At 42.1% G+C, this 19,068-nt stretch overlaps 2 protein-coding genes across 4 annotated transcripts in view; one reads left to right on the top strand and one right to left on the bottom strand.

Annotated features, from left to right (window-relative positions):
* The window catches only part of LOC306657486 (nucleoside diphosphate kinase A), a 162,579-nt gene that overhangs the window by 12,915 nt on the left and 130,596 nt on the right, over positions 1–19,068 (bottom strand). The window lies entirely within an intron of this gene.
* SPAG9 (sperm associated antigen 9) overlaps positions 8,875–19,068 on the top strand; it is a 128,405-nt gene continuing 118,211 nt past the window's right edge. For 2 of the 3 annotated variants that reach the window (XM_079133542.1, XM_079133541.1), the window contains exon 1: positions 8,876–9,337. In XM_079133542.1, coding sequence (XP_078989668.1) covers positions 9,035–9,337 — 303 coding nt within the window. In that variant the 5' untranslated portion in view covers positions 8,876–9,034. Of the gene's footprint in view, positions 9,338–19,068 lie in introns of all 3 variants that reach the window. The other variant, XM_079133540.1, reaches the window with a different exon arrangement.

Here is a 19,068-nt window from a genome sequence, read left to right as displayed (position 1 = left end):
GCAAGTGGCCATTAAGTCTCGGGAATAATAGACCAGTGGTGGTAGAATATTAGAATCAGCAAAGTAACAGAAAGGGGGAGTGTTTGACTCCAAAAGCAAACATGCCAGTCAGGATTTTAAGGTTATAGATGTAACATAGGATCTTGAAACTCACCTGTTCCAACTCCCATATTGTGTTTGCCTTCATTACATCCCTCCCAGGCTGCTTGAGCAGGGCTTGGACAACCTCAGAAGTGGAGGATCCACTATTTCCAAAGTCTCCCTTAACCATATTTGGACAACTCCCACTGATTTTATTTTATTATTTTATTTTATTTTATTTTATTTTTTGTACTGGGGATTAAACTCAGGGGCACTTTACCACAGAGCTGCATCCCCAGACCACTGTATTTTTAAATTTTAGAACAGGGTCTTGAACTTGAAATGCTCCTGCCTCAGCTTCTGGAGTTCCTGAGATTATGGGTATATACACTGTGCCTGGCTCCCACTGACTTTTTAAGAAGTTCTTTTTTTTTTAATTTCCACTACTGGACATCAAAACCAGGGCCTTGTGCATGCTGGGGAAGCATCCTACCACTAAACTATATCCCCAGGGATTCAGGCATGCCAGGTAACCACTCTACCATTAAGCAACATTCCCAGTCCTTTTAAGTAAATATTGTGTTTTGAGGCAGGGTCTCAAGTTGCCAAGGCTGTCCTCAAACTTGTGATCCTCCTGCCTCTACCTCCTGAATTGCCGGGATCACTGCACCTGGCAAAAAATAAAGTTCTTTTGTTTTTTTTTTTAGTGCTGAGGATTGAACCCAGGGCCTATGTGCTTGCAAGGTAAGCACTCTACCAACTGAGCTATATCCCCAGTCCAAAAATAAAGTTTTTTTTTTTCTTTTTAACTTTTTTAGTTATAGATGGACACAATACCTCTATTTATTTATATATATCTTTTTTACGTGGTGTGGAGGATTGAACCCAGTGCCTCATACATGCCAAGCAAGCTTTCTACCACTGAGCTACAACTGCAGCCCCCCAAAATAAAATTCTTTCATTGAAAAAACTGCACCTGATCCCCCTGGAGAGCAGGGAAGAACCCTGGCTGTGAGGTTGGGTCTGGGAGGCCAAGTTTTGCTCTCATTCTGAGTTGTTTCCTCACTTTTCTTGTGTGCATGTGCACACATGTGGTGTGCACTTCCATGTGTCCTTGTCCGACATCCAGACTTCCTGTGGGATTAGTGGTTTCTCCTTTCAGTGCTGACTGGATCCCTTAACAGAACCCACAGAATATATTTTGCCAGGGATAGCAAAGGTCACTGAAACACAGAGCAATTTTATATGTGAGCCGTAAGACGCTGTGGCTTTCCCAAGATCACAGAGCTTGCTGGCCATCAGAGCTTGGATCTGATTTAACATCCAAATGTGTGATGGAGACAGAGGCAGTCTATCATCATCTAGTCGTACGTGCCAGGCAAGCACTCTACCACTGATCACACCCCAGTCCTGGTCATCCTTATCTTTTTTCTGTATCTTCAGAATGATTTCAATTATGTAAAAATTCTTGGAGTAGCAGATTATAGAATTTGAGAAAAGAATAATAACTTTCTTTTTTGGGGGGGCAGGGGATTTGGGCCAGGTATTGAACCCAGCAGAGGTTAACCACTGAACCACATCCCCAGATTGTTTTTTTTTTTTTTTTTTTTAATTTTATTTATTTATTTATTTTGAGTTGCTTCGGGCCTTGCTAACTTGCTAAGGCTGGCTTTAAACTTGTAATCCTCCTGCCTCAACCTCCTGAGCCACTGGGATTAGGCTGCACCACCATGACCAGCTAAGATTATAAATGTTAACATTTTTATAAAGCAATAGAGAATATCTCCTTCTGGGTCTTGATCTCTGCTAATCTGAGAGTGAACAACAGAATGTCCTTTACTTACATGCAAAGTTCACCTTACATTAGAATGGGACATCCAGGTTAAATCCTCTTCTTCCAGATAGATGGTCTCATGTCAAACATATATTATTTGACTTTTGATTTAGGAATTTGAAAAGGTGGAGGTGGAATGGGGCACAAGCTGAGAATCAGTAGCTCAGGATATGCAGCCATAAACTTGCACACAACTGTAGGTGATTGCTCGACTGTAGATCATCAGCACTGGCCAGAGACCTCCAAATGCTGAAGTCTCATGCCCCAAGGAATACTTCTCCCTCTGGGAGTTCTCAGCACTGTGGCAGAAGGAAAGAGCAAGTGTGTCCCTTGAGTCACATATGTTAAATTGAAATGAATAAGTGAGTATTCGTTCCCTGCTTCTAATGTGTGAGGCTGTTGACTGGCATGGTTACTATGCTTAGGTTTTCAACCAGCTCTATGGCCCTGACTAAAAATAAGCCGCTGGTGTGAGACTAGCTGAGTCATTTTCATACATGAATATGTGGAGGAAAAAAGTGACAAAGGTCAGAGGCTCTGTGGATTATTTCCCTTGTGACCAGACACCAGTCCTTGTTCCCAATCAGACCCTCTCTGTTTTATTTCAGATAAGCTGTATACCTTAAATAGAAAACATATTCAACGGCAATTCATTGTGTTTCCATTCGTTCATATCCTGTTTTCTGCTGATGGATTGACCTTGTCCTTAGAATTTTTATTTTATTTATTTAGCTTTTCTGAGGAATAGAAGTTGATGTTAACCTTTGTGACTTTACTGTTTGTGGAGTGATTTCATATAGTGGTTTCTTCTGAGCAGTCAGCCATGCCCCTGGTCGTACGCCAACCTAAGCATAGGTTCCTAGCTTCTCTTGAGGTAGTAGTCTTGTTGGGACAGGACCTGCCTTGTGTTAAGATATCTTTCACAGTTTTTGTTTGTTTGCTTGCTTGCTTTTGTTGTTTTGAATCCAGGGCCTTAAGTGTGCCAGGCAAGCACTCTACCACCAGCCACACACCCAGCCCCTTGCACCCCCAATCACCAATACTGGGGGTTGAACCAGGGTCTCACACATATTAGGCTAGTGCTTAACCACTGAAACACATGCCTGGATCTTTTAATTTTTTATTTTAAGTCAGGGTCTCACTAAGTTGCTGAGGGCCTTGCTAATTTGCTCAGGCTGGCCTTGAACTTGCCATTCTCTTACCTCAGCCTCCCAAGCAGCTAGGACTACAGGGATGCTCGACCCTTTTTAAAGTTTGAGACAGGATATAATTATGTTGCCCAGGCTACCATTCTGCCTCAGCCTCCTGAGTTGCTGGGATTACAGGTGTGAGCTACTTCACCTGTCCAGACATAACTTTATTATCTCAGAGTGACTGCATGTGACCTCAAGGAACCATTTCAATATTCCGTTTAGACCAAGTTTTCTTTTGAACTAGGTCTGTTTGGTAAGAGCTCAGAAACTAGGCCAGGTTCGGTTTAGACTAAACAAATAAATTATATATTCTGCTTATCTGAAAGGTGATCTGAGTTAACCTTCAAACCAATTATCTACCTAGACTCCCTTCCACTTGGCAAAATCCTGCAAGGAGGGCTTCATCTCAACACCCTCCCAACAGAGTTAACTGCTTTCCGCCTCACCATCAGTGTGCTTTGTACGTGCTTCCACTGTTGCACTTCCACGCCAATATCCACTTGTGCTCTCAAACCTGCCTCCTTTACTAGACTGCTTATCTTGGGGACAAGGACTATGCCAGATTCATCTTAACCTTGAACCTCCCACTTTCACCTTGGGTCTAGCACAAGACTCAGTCTTAACAGGCACCAAATGCTGTGAACCGCACTGCATTTTTAAAGATGGTGGATTTCAGGAGTGCTGTTTTGGGTCACTAATACCTTTTCCCTAAGTCATACACAAAAAAATTGGTGTTTAGTAAAATCAGATAGTTTCTTCTCACCTCCATTCAAGTAATGTGTCAAAATAAATTTATTGACAAACGGATTTGTGTGTCATTTCCAAAGAAATCTATTTAAAAAAACTATTTGGGGGGAGCAGGGCCTGGTAGCATACACCTGTAATCCCAACAATTAGGGAGGCTGAGGCAGGAGAATCACAAGTTTGAGGCCAGCCTTAGCAACTTGGTGAGACCTTTGGCCATTTAGCAAGACCATGTCTCAAAATAAAAAATGAAAAGGGTTGGGGATGTAGCTCAGTACTAAAGCACCCCTGGGTTCAATTCCTAGTACAGAAAGAAAGAAAGGAAGAAGGAAGGAAGGAAGGAAGGAAGGAAGGAAGGAAGGAAGGAAGGAAGGAGGAAGGAAGGAAGGAAGGAAGGAAGGAAGGAAGGAAGGAAGGAAAGAAAGAAAGAAAGAGAGAAAGAAAGAACTACTTGGGGCTGGGGGTTTAGCTCAGTGCTAGAGTGCTGGCCTATTGTGTGAAGCCCACGGATCTTCAGAAGCAGCAGCGGCGGCCGCACCACCAACACAACAACAAAGACTTTCAAAGGAAAAACTGAGGACTCAGAATAATGCTGTGGCACTCTTCAAGAACCTGGAATTCCATAGCTAGATTGTCCCACCAAAAACCTTCCAAGAATTGTAAGGAGTGATGAATCATTTGTCTTTTCACACTGCCACAAAGGCCTTGAGACCCCAGAACCTCCTCTTCTCATTTTCTTTCAGTGAGTTTCTCTTCCCAGGTGGGAAAATTTAGGTGTGAAACTATAGAAATAGATTTATATAGAATAACAAGCCAGGTATAGTGGTGCACACCTTGGGGAGGCTGAGGCAGGAGGATTCCAAGTTTAAGGCCAGATTGGGCAATTCAGCAAGACCCTCAGCAATTTGGCAAGACCCTGTCTCAAAATAAAAAATTAAAAGGGGCTGAGGATGTAGCTCAGTGGTAGGTAGCGTGCTCCTGGGTTCAATCCCCAGCAACACACACGAAAACTAAAAGTTCCAGATGGCTGGACAAACAACAGGACTAGCAATTTCACCCTCCCAGTGATTATAGTTATTGTGTTTAGGAAGAAACTCCTCCCTTCCTGCCCTCATCAACTCCTCCCTCCTACTGCCCCCATTACTGTCCTCACTATTTTTGCAAGGCCAAGGAATCTCTTGAAGCAGAATTTCCTTCCCTTTAGCAGTCAAAAAGTAAACACTCTAAGGTCTACAATGTGACCTGTTTTTTCCTTGATAACTCAGTCTTTAATAATTTCAGTCCTTGGGTTTAGAGGTGGGTGCTGGGAATCTTATCCAGTCTACATAATTAGGAACTAACACGACTCAATTTTAAGGCCAATCTCCTGTCACTCCCATCTAGAGGATTCTAGAATGATAGGAAGCCTTGGCAGATTCTCTAACAAACTCCTGCATTATAAAGAAATAAAGGCCCACAGTCCTCACTGCAGTGACAGGCACCTAGTAGGTACTCAGTAACTATCTACTTTTTTGTTCCTGGCATAAGTTGTTCAAAATGGCCAGTCCATACTAGAATACAAGGTTCACAATTTCAAACCATTTTATTTGTACTCTATCACATGAAGTTTTGTGTTTCCACTGGCTCTTTGAAGACATTATTGCCATAAATTGTGTTTGTTTATGTACTTTCTGCAGTGCTAGGGATTGAACCCAGGGCCTCATGCAAGCTCGGCAAGTGTTCTACGACTGAGCTACATCTCTAGCTCCCTTTTTAAATTTTTTAAGTAGCTTTATTAAGATAAAATTTACATACCATAGAGTTCACCCATTTATACTTTTTGATGCCTTTTAGTATATTGACAGAATTGTGTATTCACTGCTTCAATCAATTTTAGAACATTTTCATTACCCCAGAAAGAAATCTGATTCCCACTAGCAGTCATTCCCACTTCCCTTCATCCCACCCTCTCTTGCCCACCAGTTCTCAACAACCATTAATTTACTTTGTTTTTTTTTTTTTTTTTTTTTTTCTGTACCAGGGATTGAGCCTAGGGGCACTTAACCACTAAGACACACTCCCAGTCTTTTTTATTGTGAGACAGGGTCTGGCCAAGTTGCTTAGGGCCTCACTTAATTGCTGAGGCTGGCTTTGAATTTGCAATCCTCCTGCCTCTACCTCTTGAGTCTCTGAGTTTACAGGAGTACACCACTGCACCCAGATCAGGTTTTGTTTTTGTTTTTTTAATTAGAGTTTTATATTTACATATACTAGTTGGGTTCATCTTGACAAATTCATAACATGCATGGGATTCAATTTCAGTTCATGATCTCCCCCTCTTCATCCCTTTAGCCTCCCCCAAACACTTATTTACTGTCTCTATAGGTGTGGTTATTCTGAACATTTCATATAAATGGAACCATACAATATGTAATCTTTTGTGACTATCTTTTTTCACTTAGCATAATGTCTTGAAATTTCATCCATGTTATTGTACGTACTTTTTTTAAAATATTTTTTTTATTGTCAATGGACCTTTATTTTATTTGTAAATATGTGGTGCGAGAATTGAACCCAGTGCTTCTCACGTGGCAGGTAAGTGCTTTACCATCTGAGCCACAACCCCAGCCCCTCGTACATACTTTTTTATTGCTGAATAATATTCCATTACATACATATAGCACATTATATTTATCTGTTTGCCAGTTGATAGCTATTTAGCTGAATTAAATTAATTTACAGGTCTGGGGGTCAAACATAGGGCCTTACACATACTAGTGCTAATTCTATCACTGAGCTATATATTCCCAACGCTGAAATTAATTTTAAGCAATTAAATGTGATTGCTGACAACTACCAGAAGCCTAAAATTAAGACATAAATATAGATCTCAAATCTATGTTGAACTCACACCTAAAGAAGTATCCTTATTATGAAGACTTTAATTATAACCCAATGCCTGAAAATCAACATACATTTTTTTCTCTAACTTTTCTGATGTGCATGATGGTAATATTGAGGAAAGACAAAGTAAAGACTTGCCCTAAGTTTTCCTGCTCCTCTGACCCCTAGGAAAGTAGAGGCACCTATATAGATAGATTGCCTGAGTGAAGGCCTCAGGAAGAGAAGAGAAAATCAAAAGAAATGCAGAGCGAGACTTTCAAATGAGTGGGCAAATACTGTTATGGTGGACCACTCCTGTAATCCCGGTAACCGGGGAGGCTGAGGAGCAGGAAAGCAAGTTCCACACTTAGCCTGGTATAACTTACTGGGACGCTGTCTTAAAAAATAAAAAGTATTGGGTATGTAGCTTAGGAGTAAATTTCCTCTGGGTTCAATCCCCAGAACCAAACCAACCAAAACCAAAACCAAAAAGAATGTAAAAGGGAGGTTGAGACAGGGCATTTGGGGATCACACCCCGTCAACTGGTTGGCATACCTATATCCCAAACATATAAGCAATATAAGAATGACTGTGGGACAAGGGTGAGGAAAACAGCACAGGTGCAAATTCACTCATTAATACTTAAAATTTTCATCTTTGTCCTTCTGAGCTGATCGTTGGCTTTTGCCCAATCTCCATACTGTTTGTATTGGCTTCCAGGAGGGTCAAGGATGGGAGACTTGCCAGGTGCGGTGGCTCGGGAGGCTGAAGCAGGAGAATCAGAGTTCAAAGCCAGTCTCAGCAAAAGCCAGGAGCTAAGCAACTCAGGGAGACCCTGTTCCTAAATAAAATGCAAAATAGGGCTGGGGATGTGGCTTAGTGGTCGAGTTCAATCCCCCGTACAAAAAAAAAGGGGAGACTTGAGCCGCGCTTGGTGGCTCACACGTGTAATCCCAGTGGAGGCAGCAGAGGCAGGAGGATCGCATGTTCAAAGCCAGTCTCAGCAAGTGAAGAGAGGTCCTAAACAATTTAGCGAGACCCTGTCTCAAAATAAAAAAATAATAAAAAGGGCTGAGGATGTGCTCTCCTGAGTTAGGATATTTACGATCCCAGGAATTACATTCTTTACCCAAGTCCTTCATTTCCTCCTGTTCTTTGATAAGTTGGGGCCAGAGAACTCCTGAGTCACCTGTGGCAGAAAAAGGGTTTTGGGGAGTGTCTTCCGCCCCATTTGCGGACGCCAGAAGAGAACACTGGGAAGGATCCTTGACTCAGCCCGCCCTAGGCTTGGGTGTTGTGTCATTCCCCACACGTGACGCTCTCCCAGGCGGCGGCGACCTCACATATCATGAGACTTATTCATCCCACTGACTCCACCCCTTTCCTCCCCCTACTTCTCAACCTTCTACTTCCCCGCTCCGCACCCCCACTGTCCCCACCACTTCTAGACCGGGGAAGAGAAGGTGGTTGGAAGCCTAGAATTTCTTCTCCCTCAGTTGGCCGGGGCAGAGAAACCGTTTGGGAAAATGCAAGATGTGGAGTTTCGGTTTTACCCTTCTCCAGAATGCTTTGTACTTCCTGTTTTAGATTATTTTTACTCTTCTCTAAACCGAACAGTACTACCCTACTTGAGAGCACATTAGATTCTCCGTCATGGTTCCATTTTTCTGGGTTCGGAATTCTCAATCAGAACTAGTTTGAGTCCGGGCTCAGCCTTTTTCCTCTTCTAGCTACGTGACCTTGAGTGAACCACAACTTTTCTGGGCCTACTTTGTGAAAAGGAGGCCAAACATCTCCAGCAGCACGCCGGTTGTGATGAATAAATGGGAAAGCGCCTGTGAGCTGTGAAAAAGAAATAGAAACGTTAGCTGCGTTAGTCCTGGGGGGCTAGTCACTCTTCCAGAACCCCTCCCTTTCCTTTGGAATGGCATTGCAAATCCAGCCTCAGCTCGGAACCTTTCCCGTTGGCGTCTCGCCGGTCGCGCGGCGCTGGGTGTTGACGCCACGGCCTTCCTCCCCCGGCGCACGCTGACGCATAGCCCCGCCCCCGGCCGCGCCTGGCTTCCCGTGGAGCCCCGCCCACCAGGCAGACGCGGCGCCGACCCCGCCCCGCGGGTGACGCGTAGCGCGCGCGGAGGGGCCGCCCCGGCAGTTGGTGCTGCGGCGGTTGGGGTGAGTGCGCTCACCCCACCCCTCCCGACCTCCGGCCCCGGCCCCCACCCCGCCTGGCCCAGCCCTAGCCCCAGCCGGGCCCGTCCCGTGCGGGCCCGTGCGGTCCCTCAGCCGGCGACGCCCCGGGCCGCCCGCCTGCCCACCACCATGGAGCTGGAGGACGGTGTGGTGTACCAGGAGGAGCCCGGCGGCTCCGGGGCCGTGATGTCGGAGCGGGTGTCTGGCCTGGCCGGCTCCATCTACCGCGAGTTCGAGCGGCTCATCGGGCGCTACGACGAGGAGGTGGTCAAGGAGCTGATGCCACTGGTGGTGGCCGTGCTGGAGAACCTGGACTCGGTGTTCGCGCAGGACCAGGAACACCAGGTGGAGCTGGAGCTACTGCGGGACGACAACGAGCAGCTCATCACCCAGTACGAGCGGGAGAAGGCGCTGCGCAAGCACGCCGAGGAGGTGAGGGCCAGCGGGCTGCGAGGGTGCGGGGCCGGGGGTCGCGGCCCGGCCGGGCCCGGGACGCGAGGCGCGCCGGGCCTCCTGGAGGACGGGCCTGAGGAGAGGCCTCGGGCGCCGAGCCCAGCCGCCTTGCGGGCCCCCGAGGTTCGCGCCGGCGTTGGAAGCCGAGGCAAGGCCAGCGAGTGTTCAGGAAAGGGAGTGAGGTGGAAGGCAGGGCCCGGGGAGGAAGCGACAGCCTGGCATGAGGGCACCTGGGGTTGGCAAGGGCGGAGTCTTTAGGGTGTCTGGTTGCTCCTTGGTGTTTAGGGAAGTTTCCGACCACCGTAGGATGGTCGGTCGGCGGTTCAAACTTTTACCATTGGGGAGGGGGGTTACTTCTGTCTTGGCTGTGTAACTTCCGCTGGTTCCAGTACCTTTCCAGGGGGTTGTTGCTGCTTTGGGAAGTTAGAGATCTCCCTCTTTCGGTCAGTTGCTTCTTGACATTTTAATCCTTTTGGGAAAGATCTTATTTTATGTCCTATGTGATATTCTTAACATTTGTCATCACTTAAATGTTGTATAGCAATGCTCAATAAATACATAGTATGCGCTGTTCTATTTTATTGGTATGCCACACGAAAGCATTCCTCCGTATCAGGTGGTAACCTTGGACAGTTCCCTTCAAAAGCGCCCTGTTTATTTATAAGAGGACTGGGGGGCGGAGTTGGGGAGGTGTGGGTGACTGTTGGCAACACTTTTCCTGTCTTGAGTTTGCTTCTCAAACTGCAGTTTACAGGTGCACTTGGCCGGCTGTTAAATGGAGCACCTGAGTAGTGACCTCGGTGCTCTCACCTGGAATCTGTGAGCCTTTTGGAGCTCTGAGGTGCAAATGATATGCCCTTGGCTTCGTTAGAGAGTCAAAGATTTTAGCTTTCAGGCTGTGTTGGCATTATTTCTGTGGAACTTTTATCTAAAGCAGGCAGTGCCCTAATTGTCTTTGTTTCCTTAAGCATCTGCCATAACTGGCTAAATAAATAGTGACTGAAAGAGGCTAAATAATTATTGAAGGAACCACGTGTTATTTTTCAGAAATACTTGAAAAGTGTTTAGGATGTGAGATTTGTTCAGTAGCTCATTTCCTAATGTTAAACAGGGAAACCGCTTAAACTTTTTGTTTTGTTTCATCACATATATCTTTGCACCCAGTTGTTTTTTAGCTTGATTATAGTGACCATTTTTAGTTATGATTTTGAGATCCAGTTGTCTCAAAGGAATGTTATTGAATTTGCCAAACAATTGGATTTATTTCAAGAATATTTCTAAGTATATAGGAAGGGAAGGGTTTAAAGAACAAATGACAATTTCCACTAGTTTATTAACAGTTTATAGAATAGAGGTTAAGTACACTTTCTAAGCTGGCTTGCTACTTCTTCATGCTCATGCAAGCCTGTGACAGAGTGTGGATTGTATGTGGAATAGACTGGGGAATTAACCACATGTCCACACAGGTGAGGAGGAGACTCAGCATGATCTATCAGGCCCAGCATCATCTCTCACCTCTGGTAAAAGAAGTACTCCCTCCAGCCTTAAACTCTTGTCAGTTCATGTAAACATGGGCAAAATGCCAAGGTCACACATGCCAGGAAAACTGCCACAGGTTGCAGAAATTGACCAGCTGGTAGGCTTTGGATTTTATGTTAATTTCTTAAACAACTTGTTTTTTTTTTCCCCTTTTGGTACCGGGGATTGAACCCAGGGACCCTTTACCACTGAACTACATCCCAGTCCTTTTTATTTATTTATTTATTTATTTATTATTGGGGGGGGGGGGCAGTACCAGGGATTGAACTCAGGGACACTCAACCACTGAGCCACATTCCCATCCCTATTTTGTATTTTATTTAGAGATAGGGTCTTGCTGAGTTGTTTAGTGCCTTGCTTTTGCTGAAGCTGGTTTTGAGGCTCCTGCCTCAGCCTCCCCAGCTGCTGGGATTACAAGTGTGCACCACCACACCTGGCTCCTTTTTATTTTTTATTTTGAGACAAGGTCTCTTTAAGTTGTTGAAGCTGACCTGGAACTTGTGATCCTCCTGCCTCAGCCTCCTGAGTTTCTGGGATTCGGGGCATGCGCCAACCCAGCTTAAGTAAACAACTTTTAAAAAGTAGGTTAAATCATGACTTCCTTTGTAGTGTATACTTTTTCAGTCACATCTGTAAAATCCCCATAATGAAACCTTTGGGCAAAGGATCATGATTGGAGAACATCTGTGAAGTGTTAGATGACGCAACTCCCAGACCACAAACATAAAACCATTTCATTATCAGTCTTCATCTAAGATCATAAAACTCAAAACCAATTTTGCCTTATACCTAGAAATTCAGTCTCTTAGGTCAATATGCAGAGTAAATTTTGTTTAATATCCTGGTTTGTAAAAGCCTTTAACATGAAGACTAAGAGTCTGTTCTTATAGCAAAAAGTGCCTCAGGATATTTACAGCAAAAGTAATTTGAAAGCATAAAAATTGTCTATCACCGGAGTGTAAAGTAAATTATGAGCACCTTTGTGTAAATTTAGGAGAGTATGTAAATGATAAGAATGTTTTAGGAGCCTGTGAGGTGCAGTAGTCACTTGCTTGCAGAAATTGTCAACAAGGAGTCAGAAGTTTAATCTTTATTATAATGATAGGACTTAAATACACTGTTTTTCTTCGCTTTGTGTGTGTGTGTGTGTGTGGTTGCTGTTTTAGTGATTCTTGAAAACACAGGAGTTGGAGGAATGTAGCTTTGTGGCAGAGTGCATGCTAGTCACTCTGGGTTTGATCAAAGCACCACAAAAAAATAAAACCAAAAATAACCCAAACACCTAAAGGAGGACTGATTTTTAGATAGATTTGGACTAGTTTCAAATGTTAATCAAGTAATTGGCCATATTTTCTCCCAGTACTTTCCCCTTTGGGTTCCCTGACACATCTTTCCATTTCTTATTCAAGCCCTGTCATATGCCTTTACCCATGCTGTTCTGGTGCCCCAGAATGCTCTTCCCTAAGAGCTTCACCTGGAATGTTATTATATTTTTATTTATTCAATGAAATCTTAAGATTTAGAAACCTTGAAGTACATTCTAATGCTTTGTTCATTTCTGTGTTACCTACATAATACTAATACATTTAAAAACATACTTCATTTTTCAAAATGTCGTTGTTCTTGCTGAATCATTTGAACTAGCTTCACCCTGGCTCTAGTCAGACTAGATATGCCCCTACCCCTAGTTTATCCTTATTTTCTGGTATTTTCTGAAATGAACAATCTCAGTTTTGCAGGGGTGTGTGTGTATGTGTGTATGGTTGTTACCTTTTGAAATGATAATCAGTTAACCAATTTTTAATTCTTAGGATAGATCTTTTTCTTCCTTTTTTTTTTCTTATTCTTTCTTAACCTTAGGAGATCTATGGTGTAGATTAAGGGAGATGCCATTGTATGCCATTCACATTTTCACTTAGTTAAAATCGCAAAAGAAAATACCAAATTGGGTATGGTACCTTAGTAGACCCAGGACTTCTAGTCAGAAGGTGGATTAATAGAGGACAATTCATGAGATTGCCAGAGTGTGTACTATAGGTCACTCATTCAATGTTTTAAGAGACTAGGAGGTTCCAAGTTCAGTGGTGCATGCTTGTAATCCCAGCAACTCAGAAAGCTGAGGCACAAGTACAAGGTCAGCCTCAGCAACCTACCCAGACCCTGTGTCAAAATAAGAAATAAAAAGGACTGGTAATGTTGCTCAGTGGTAAAGTGTTTCTGGGTTCAATCTTCAGCCCCTACGTGCATGCACATATATGCAAAGTCTGGGAGGTTCCTCCTTCCCAGAATCCTCAGTTTACCTTTAACTATAGGCTGCATACTTCAAACCTAAGGTTTGGAGGAGAACTGGTATTAGAGCTTAGCCAGTTGTGTTTTTTTGTTCTGTTGACTAATGGCTGAGTTATTTTGAAAACACCTTTCTTGCTTTGCTCAGCACTCATAATGAATACAGCTGTCACAAAAATAAATAATTAAACTGAGGTCATAAATATCCAACATAGATCCAGTTTAATAATTTATGTAATGTATGTATTTAAAAGACTGATATTTACAAATTCTATTTTATATTTTGAAATCTTGGCCAGTGATATTTAATTATTGATTTGAAAATAGCACTGTGTTCTCTGTTTAATTGCCTGTTTTATACCTCTAGGCAAGTGTTCTACCACTGAGCTCCATCCCCATCCCTTTTTATTGTCTTTTGAGACAGGGTCTCTCTAAGTTGTCCAGACTGGTTTTGAATTTACTATTCTGCTTCAGCCTCCTGAGTAGCTAGAATTAGTAGGTATGCATCACCACACCCAGCCCCCTCTGCTTTATGTTAGGAAAAATTTCAAACATACAGAAAAATTAAAGGTACATTGATCAACTGGGTGCAATGGTGCATACCTGTAATTCCAGATTATTAGAGAGACTCTAAGGAATTTAGTGAGATCCTGTCTTAAAATAAAAATCAAAAAAGGCTGAGGATATAGCTCAGTGGTAAAGCAACCCTGGGTTCCAAACAATTATAGATTTGATTGATTCCAAGTAGGAAATAAACAGTGATGGGATAATGGGATGATGAGTAAAGAGACAGGTACTTTAGATGGAACAAACAAGTTTATGAAAGGTTGAGCTGCCCATGCAGCAAATAATTCATCTCATAAGAATAATTATTTAGATCTGAAAATTTCTCATTATTCTAAAAACTTCAGAAAAGTACTTAGCTCTTATAAATGCATTTCTTCCTCTGTTGATCTTATTCCTTCTCATACTTGACTTCTTGGCAATATTTAACTCTTCTGTCCATTCCTTCTGTTGAAAAACAACATCACCACCACCACTATCATCATGGTGCTAGGGATCAAACCCAGGGCCTCACACATGCTAGGCAAGGGATCTCCCTTTGAGTCTCATCCCCAACCCAGAGAAACACTACTTTTTTGTGTGGAGGGGTACTGGGGATTGAACTCAGTGGTGCTTAACCACTGAGCCACATCCCCAGCCTTTTTAAATGTTTTATGTAGAGACAGGGTCTCACTTAGTTGCTTAGGTCCTTTCTAAATTGTTGAGGTTGGCTTTGTATTTGTGATCCTCCTGCCTCAGCCTCTTCAGCCACTGGGATTATGGGCATTTGCCTTCTCCTGATGAGTTGTGTGATTTTGAAATCTCTTGTTTTCCTTTTACCTTTTTGACTACTCTTAAATTTCCCTTAATGTTGTTGTTATTGTTTTCCCCTTGTCATTTCTAAGGTCCTCTTTAGTTTTCCTTATTCCATATTGCCTAGCAGATATTTTCCATTCCCATAGGTTCATTTACTATTGGTTGATTATCTCAAAATGTATATCTCATCCATTTAACAGACACTTATATTAAGCACCAACTGTGTGCCTGGTAGTGTGCCCGCTGGGGATGCACATGTGAATAAAACAGACAAGGTCTCTCGTGTTGTGGATCCAAATTACATTAATTTTTGGACATGTATCTTTCAGCATGGCCAAAACTGAACTTGTGCCCGGTGTAGTGCTACATGCCTATAATCCCAGTGGCCCAGGAGGCTGAGGCAGGAGGATCATGAGTCCAAAGCTAGTCTCAGCAATTTAGCAAGGCCCTAAGCAACTCAGTGAGACCCTGTCTCTAAATAAAATATTTTTAAAGGTTGGGGATTAAGACCCCCCTGGGTTCAGTCCCTGGTACCAAAACAAAACAAAACTGAGCTTGTCTCCCAAGACTGCTTGTCCTCTTTTTTTACCATCTACCTGCCCAGAAATCTGGTCACCAACTCTAACTTTACTCTCTCCCTCACCTCTCTCCCTACTTTGTTTTTTCTTTTTTCTTTTCTTCCTCCTCTTCTCCCCTCCTCCCTCCTCTCTTCTTCCCCCTTTCCCTCCTCCTAGACCTTTTCTCCCTCCTCCTCTTCTTTCATTGTTGTTGTCTTTTTATCTTTTTTGAAATGTGGTTGCCCAAGCTGGTCTTGACAAACTCATGAACTCAAGCAATCCTCCTGCTTTGGCCTCTGAAAAAGCTGGTACTACAGGATTGCTGCTTTACATTCTTTTGTTTCTAACTTTCAACTATCTCTGGAATCTCTTTAATTCTTTGTAAGAATTAAGTTCTACCAATCTGGTACAAGTCACCAACATCTCTCACCTCAAATGCAAACTCCACAGAGCTGGAACTTCGTGTCATTCACTATTATATCCCAGTAACTGGCACATAGGAAGTGCTGAGTAAATGTTTCTGAATAAATGACTGATTTTTCTGTTTCTGGTATTTCCAGTGTTTCCAAAATGGAAATCTAATCAGATAATTTCCATACTTTAAAAAGCCCTTAATGACTCTTTCTAAAGTTGTTGAAATGACCTAGGTTCCCAACATATTAGACCCTAGGATTGAGCTGCCCTTTATTTTGTCTCTGAGCTATACTTTGCACTTGGAGTTTGTTTCACAAAATGTATTCTCTCCAGGTCTTAATAAAAACTGTCTCTTTGCTTAGCACACTTTTTGCTCTTCTGTTGCCTAATTGTATTCATCTAGATTTTAATTCTGGAACAGAACTATGAACACTCAAGTACGAATTATGCCTGTCTCATATCCTTCCACAGAATATTGTTCTTCCCTAATCTTAGCATTTTTGGTATTATATCAAATTAAACGATTGCTTTTTTATTTTTGCTGTGCTAAACATTGAACCAGACCCTCACACATGTAAGCAAGCACTGTACCATTGAAGCTATATCACCATTTCAAACCTATTGTTTATTTCCCCAGCAAACTACTGGGATGCAGTAGATGCTTAATAAATATTTGTTGGTTGGATGAATGAATATGCTAAAAGTCAGATTGTCATACCTAACCATTTAACGTTCTCTTTGAGCATTCAAATTATTGTCCCTACTGTTGGTGCCAGGTTATGTTAAAACTTGCAAAAAGTTCTTCAGTAAGTTCTATGACTTGCATATACAGAAAAATTATGACTTCTCCAAATATGGTTATTTCAGACATTTTCCCTACATTGTCCTAATCTAGAAATATTTATGCATTTAAAAGTTTTCAATATTGAGATCTTTCTGGGGACTGGCATTGTAGCTCAGTGGTGGAGTGCTTGCCTCACATGAATAAAATAAATAAATAAATAAATAAATAAATAAATAAATACATTGTGTCCATCTACAACTAAAGAAAAATTTTTAAAAAATCATTCTGGGAAAAAAAGATGACTGGAATTACTATCACAAATATTTCAGGAATTCTACATTTACAAAGGTTGTTCTAGGTAATCTTTTTTTTTTTTTTTTTTTTTTTCTTTCTTTTTGTACTGGGGATTGAACCCAGGGGCATTTAGCCACTGAGCCATATCTCTAGCCCTTTTTATTTTTTATTTTGAGACAACTTGTCACCAAGTTGCTGAGGGTCTCGCTAACTTGCTGAGGCTGGCCTTAAATTTGAGATCCTCCAACCTCAGCCTCCCACATTATAGGCATGTTCCACCATGTCTGGCCCATTCTTTTAAACTTAATAGTGGCTCTTTGTTGTGTTTTAAAATCACTTTAGTCACAAATATTTGTTTCTGAGTTAGTGAGAAATATGTTTGGTTTGTCTGAATTCCTCACACAAATAAAGATTAAATGCCAAAATACAATTTTAACTATTTGTTTAGAATATGTTAGACACCCCCCCACCCCCATGCTGGGGATTTGAGCCTGAAGGTGCTCTACCACGGAGAGCACATCTCCAGTTCTTCTTAAAGCATTTACCTTTTTAATTTTTTATTTTTAGTCTTTTTCAGGCTTTAATAGTATGGTAACATAATTCCTGCTTGATAACTTCAGTGATAAGCCACCAAGTTTCTCTTCTTTCTTGTGTTTTTGGGTAAGACAGTAGGAAACAAATTCTCTGTTTGCTTAGTGATTAGTCATAGGGACTAATAAGGAATATAAAATAGACCTGAAATATAAGGAGACTAGTAAAGCAAATCTTGAATTAGTGTTTATGTTTGACTACATTTACATAATTATAGATGATATTTTTTGGGTCAGAAGTAGAATTCTTCCACCTGTGTGGTGCTTGTTTGACTATTTCATTTAGTGGTTTTGTTATTTTTAACAAATGGTTTTGTTATTTTTATTTATTTTTCCTATTTACAGACAAAATATGTGTTCGTTTCACAAAGAAACGAATAGCAAAAAAACCCAATCAAGCATTACAGAAATACTTCTAGACTCCTTGTTAAAGAGAACTCATGATTAATAGTTTGATATACATATATATTTAAAATTGAATGGTCACATACTGTATTTTATAACTTTTTGTTGTTGGTTTTACTGAGGTTTAAACTCAGGACCTCACACATGCTAGGCAAGCTTTCTACCACTGAGCTACATCCCCAGGCCCTTTTTTAAAGCCTTTTTTTTGTAGTTAGGAAGGGTGGTGCACACCTGTAATCCCAGCTACTCAGGAGGTTGAGGCAGGAGGATCAAAAGTTCGAGAGCAGCTTGGGCAATTTAGTGAGACCTTATCTCAAAACAGAAAACAAAAAGGGTTGAGAATGTAGCTCAGTGGTAGAGCATCCCCGGGTTTATTAAAAACTATAAAGTTTTATTTTGAGATAGGAGCTTGCTGAATTGTCAGAGTTGTCCTTGAACTTGCAATTCTCCTGCCGCATCCTCCAAAGTAACTGGAATTATAGGTGTTTGCCACCACACCTGGTTTGTTGTTCTTTTTAACTTATAAACTGTTTTGGACATCTCTCTTTCTTCGTAAAAGGCAGTTGGATGATTATCATTCCCAGGCAGAGGGTCGTTGGGCATAGGCTTAGTCTCAAGGTGGTTTAGAATTCAGGACCTGTCCTGAGTTTAGCCCCTATTCCCCACTTCTCATTATGCTATGAGAGTCTGCCCCCACCAAACCACCCGGAGGAATGCTTCCAAAGTGCTTTTTTTCCTTTTGGTGGTACTGGGAATTGAGCCCAGGGGTGCTCTACCACTGAGCTATTTTTATTTTGAGACAGGATCTTGCTCAGTTGCCCATGCTGACTTCCAACTTGAGATCCTTCTGCCTCAGCCTCCTGAGTTGTTGGGATTATAGGCAAGTGTCACCATGCTGGGCCCTGTGTACTGTTGCCTTGTATTTTTACCCCCTCCCACTTTTTGTTTTCTTCAGGACCGAGGACCGAACCCAGGGCCTTGCATGTGCTAGGTTCTGCCATTGAACTAAGTCACCAACCCCCTAAATAGCTAATCATTTAGACATTCCTATCCTCTCAGGCTTGTGAGACTTTGGGCGGAAGAAGTGCTAGTAGGTTGGACCTCTTTATCTGGGAAAAAAATCTCTCAGGGTGTTTGTGATAACTCTCTCCATCCTCCCTTCAACCTCAAGGATCACTGTTTGAGAAACTCAAACATATGTCTACTGCAAGCACAGAACTTTCTTCATTCTTAAAAAAAAAAAAAAAAAAGATAAAGAAATAGAAGATTAGGGCTGGAGATGTAGCTAAAGCACTTTCTTAGCATGCAGGAGTCCCTGGGTTTGATTCCCAACACAATTTTATGATAGACTTTTTGTTTCCTTTTTTTTGTTTTTCCTTTTTGTTTTTGGTATGAGGAATTGAACTCAGGAATACTTAAACACCGACTCACATCCCAGCCTTTCTTTCTTTCTTTCTTTTTTTTTTTTAATTTCAAGGCAGA

Source organism: Sciurus vulgaris (assembly GCF_902686455.1).
Source record: "Sciurus vulgaris genome assembly, chromosome: 3".
Classification (NCBI taxonomy): Eukaryota; Metazoa; Chordata; class Mammalia; order Rodentia; family Sciuridae; genus Sciurus; species Sciurus vulgaris.
The sequence above is the reverse complement of the archived record's forward strand: the minus strand, read 5'-3'. Positions and strand labels throughout refer to the sequence as shown.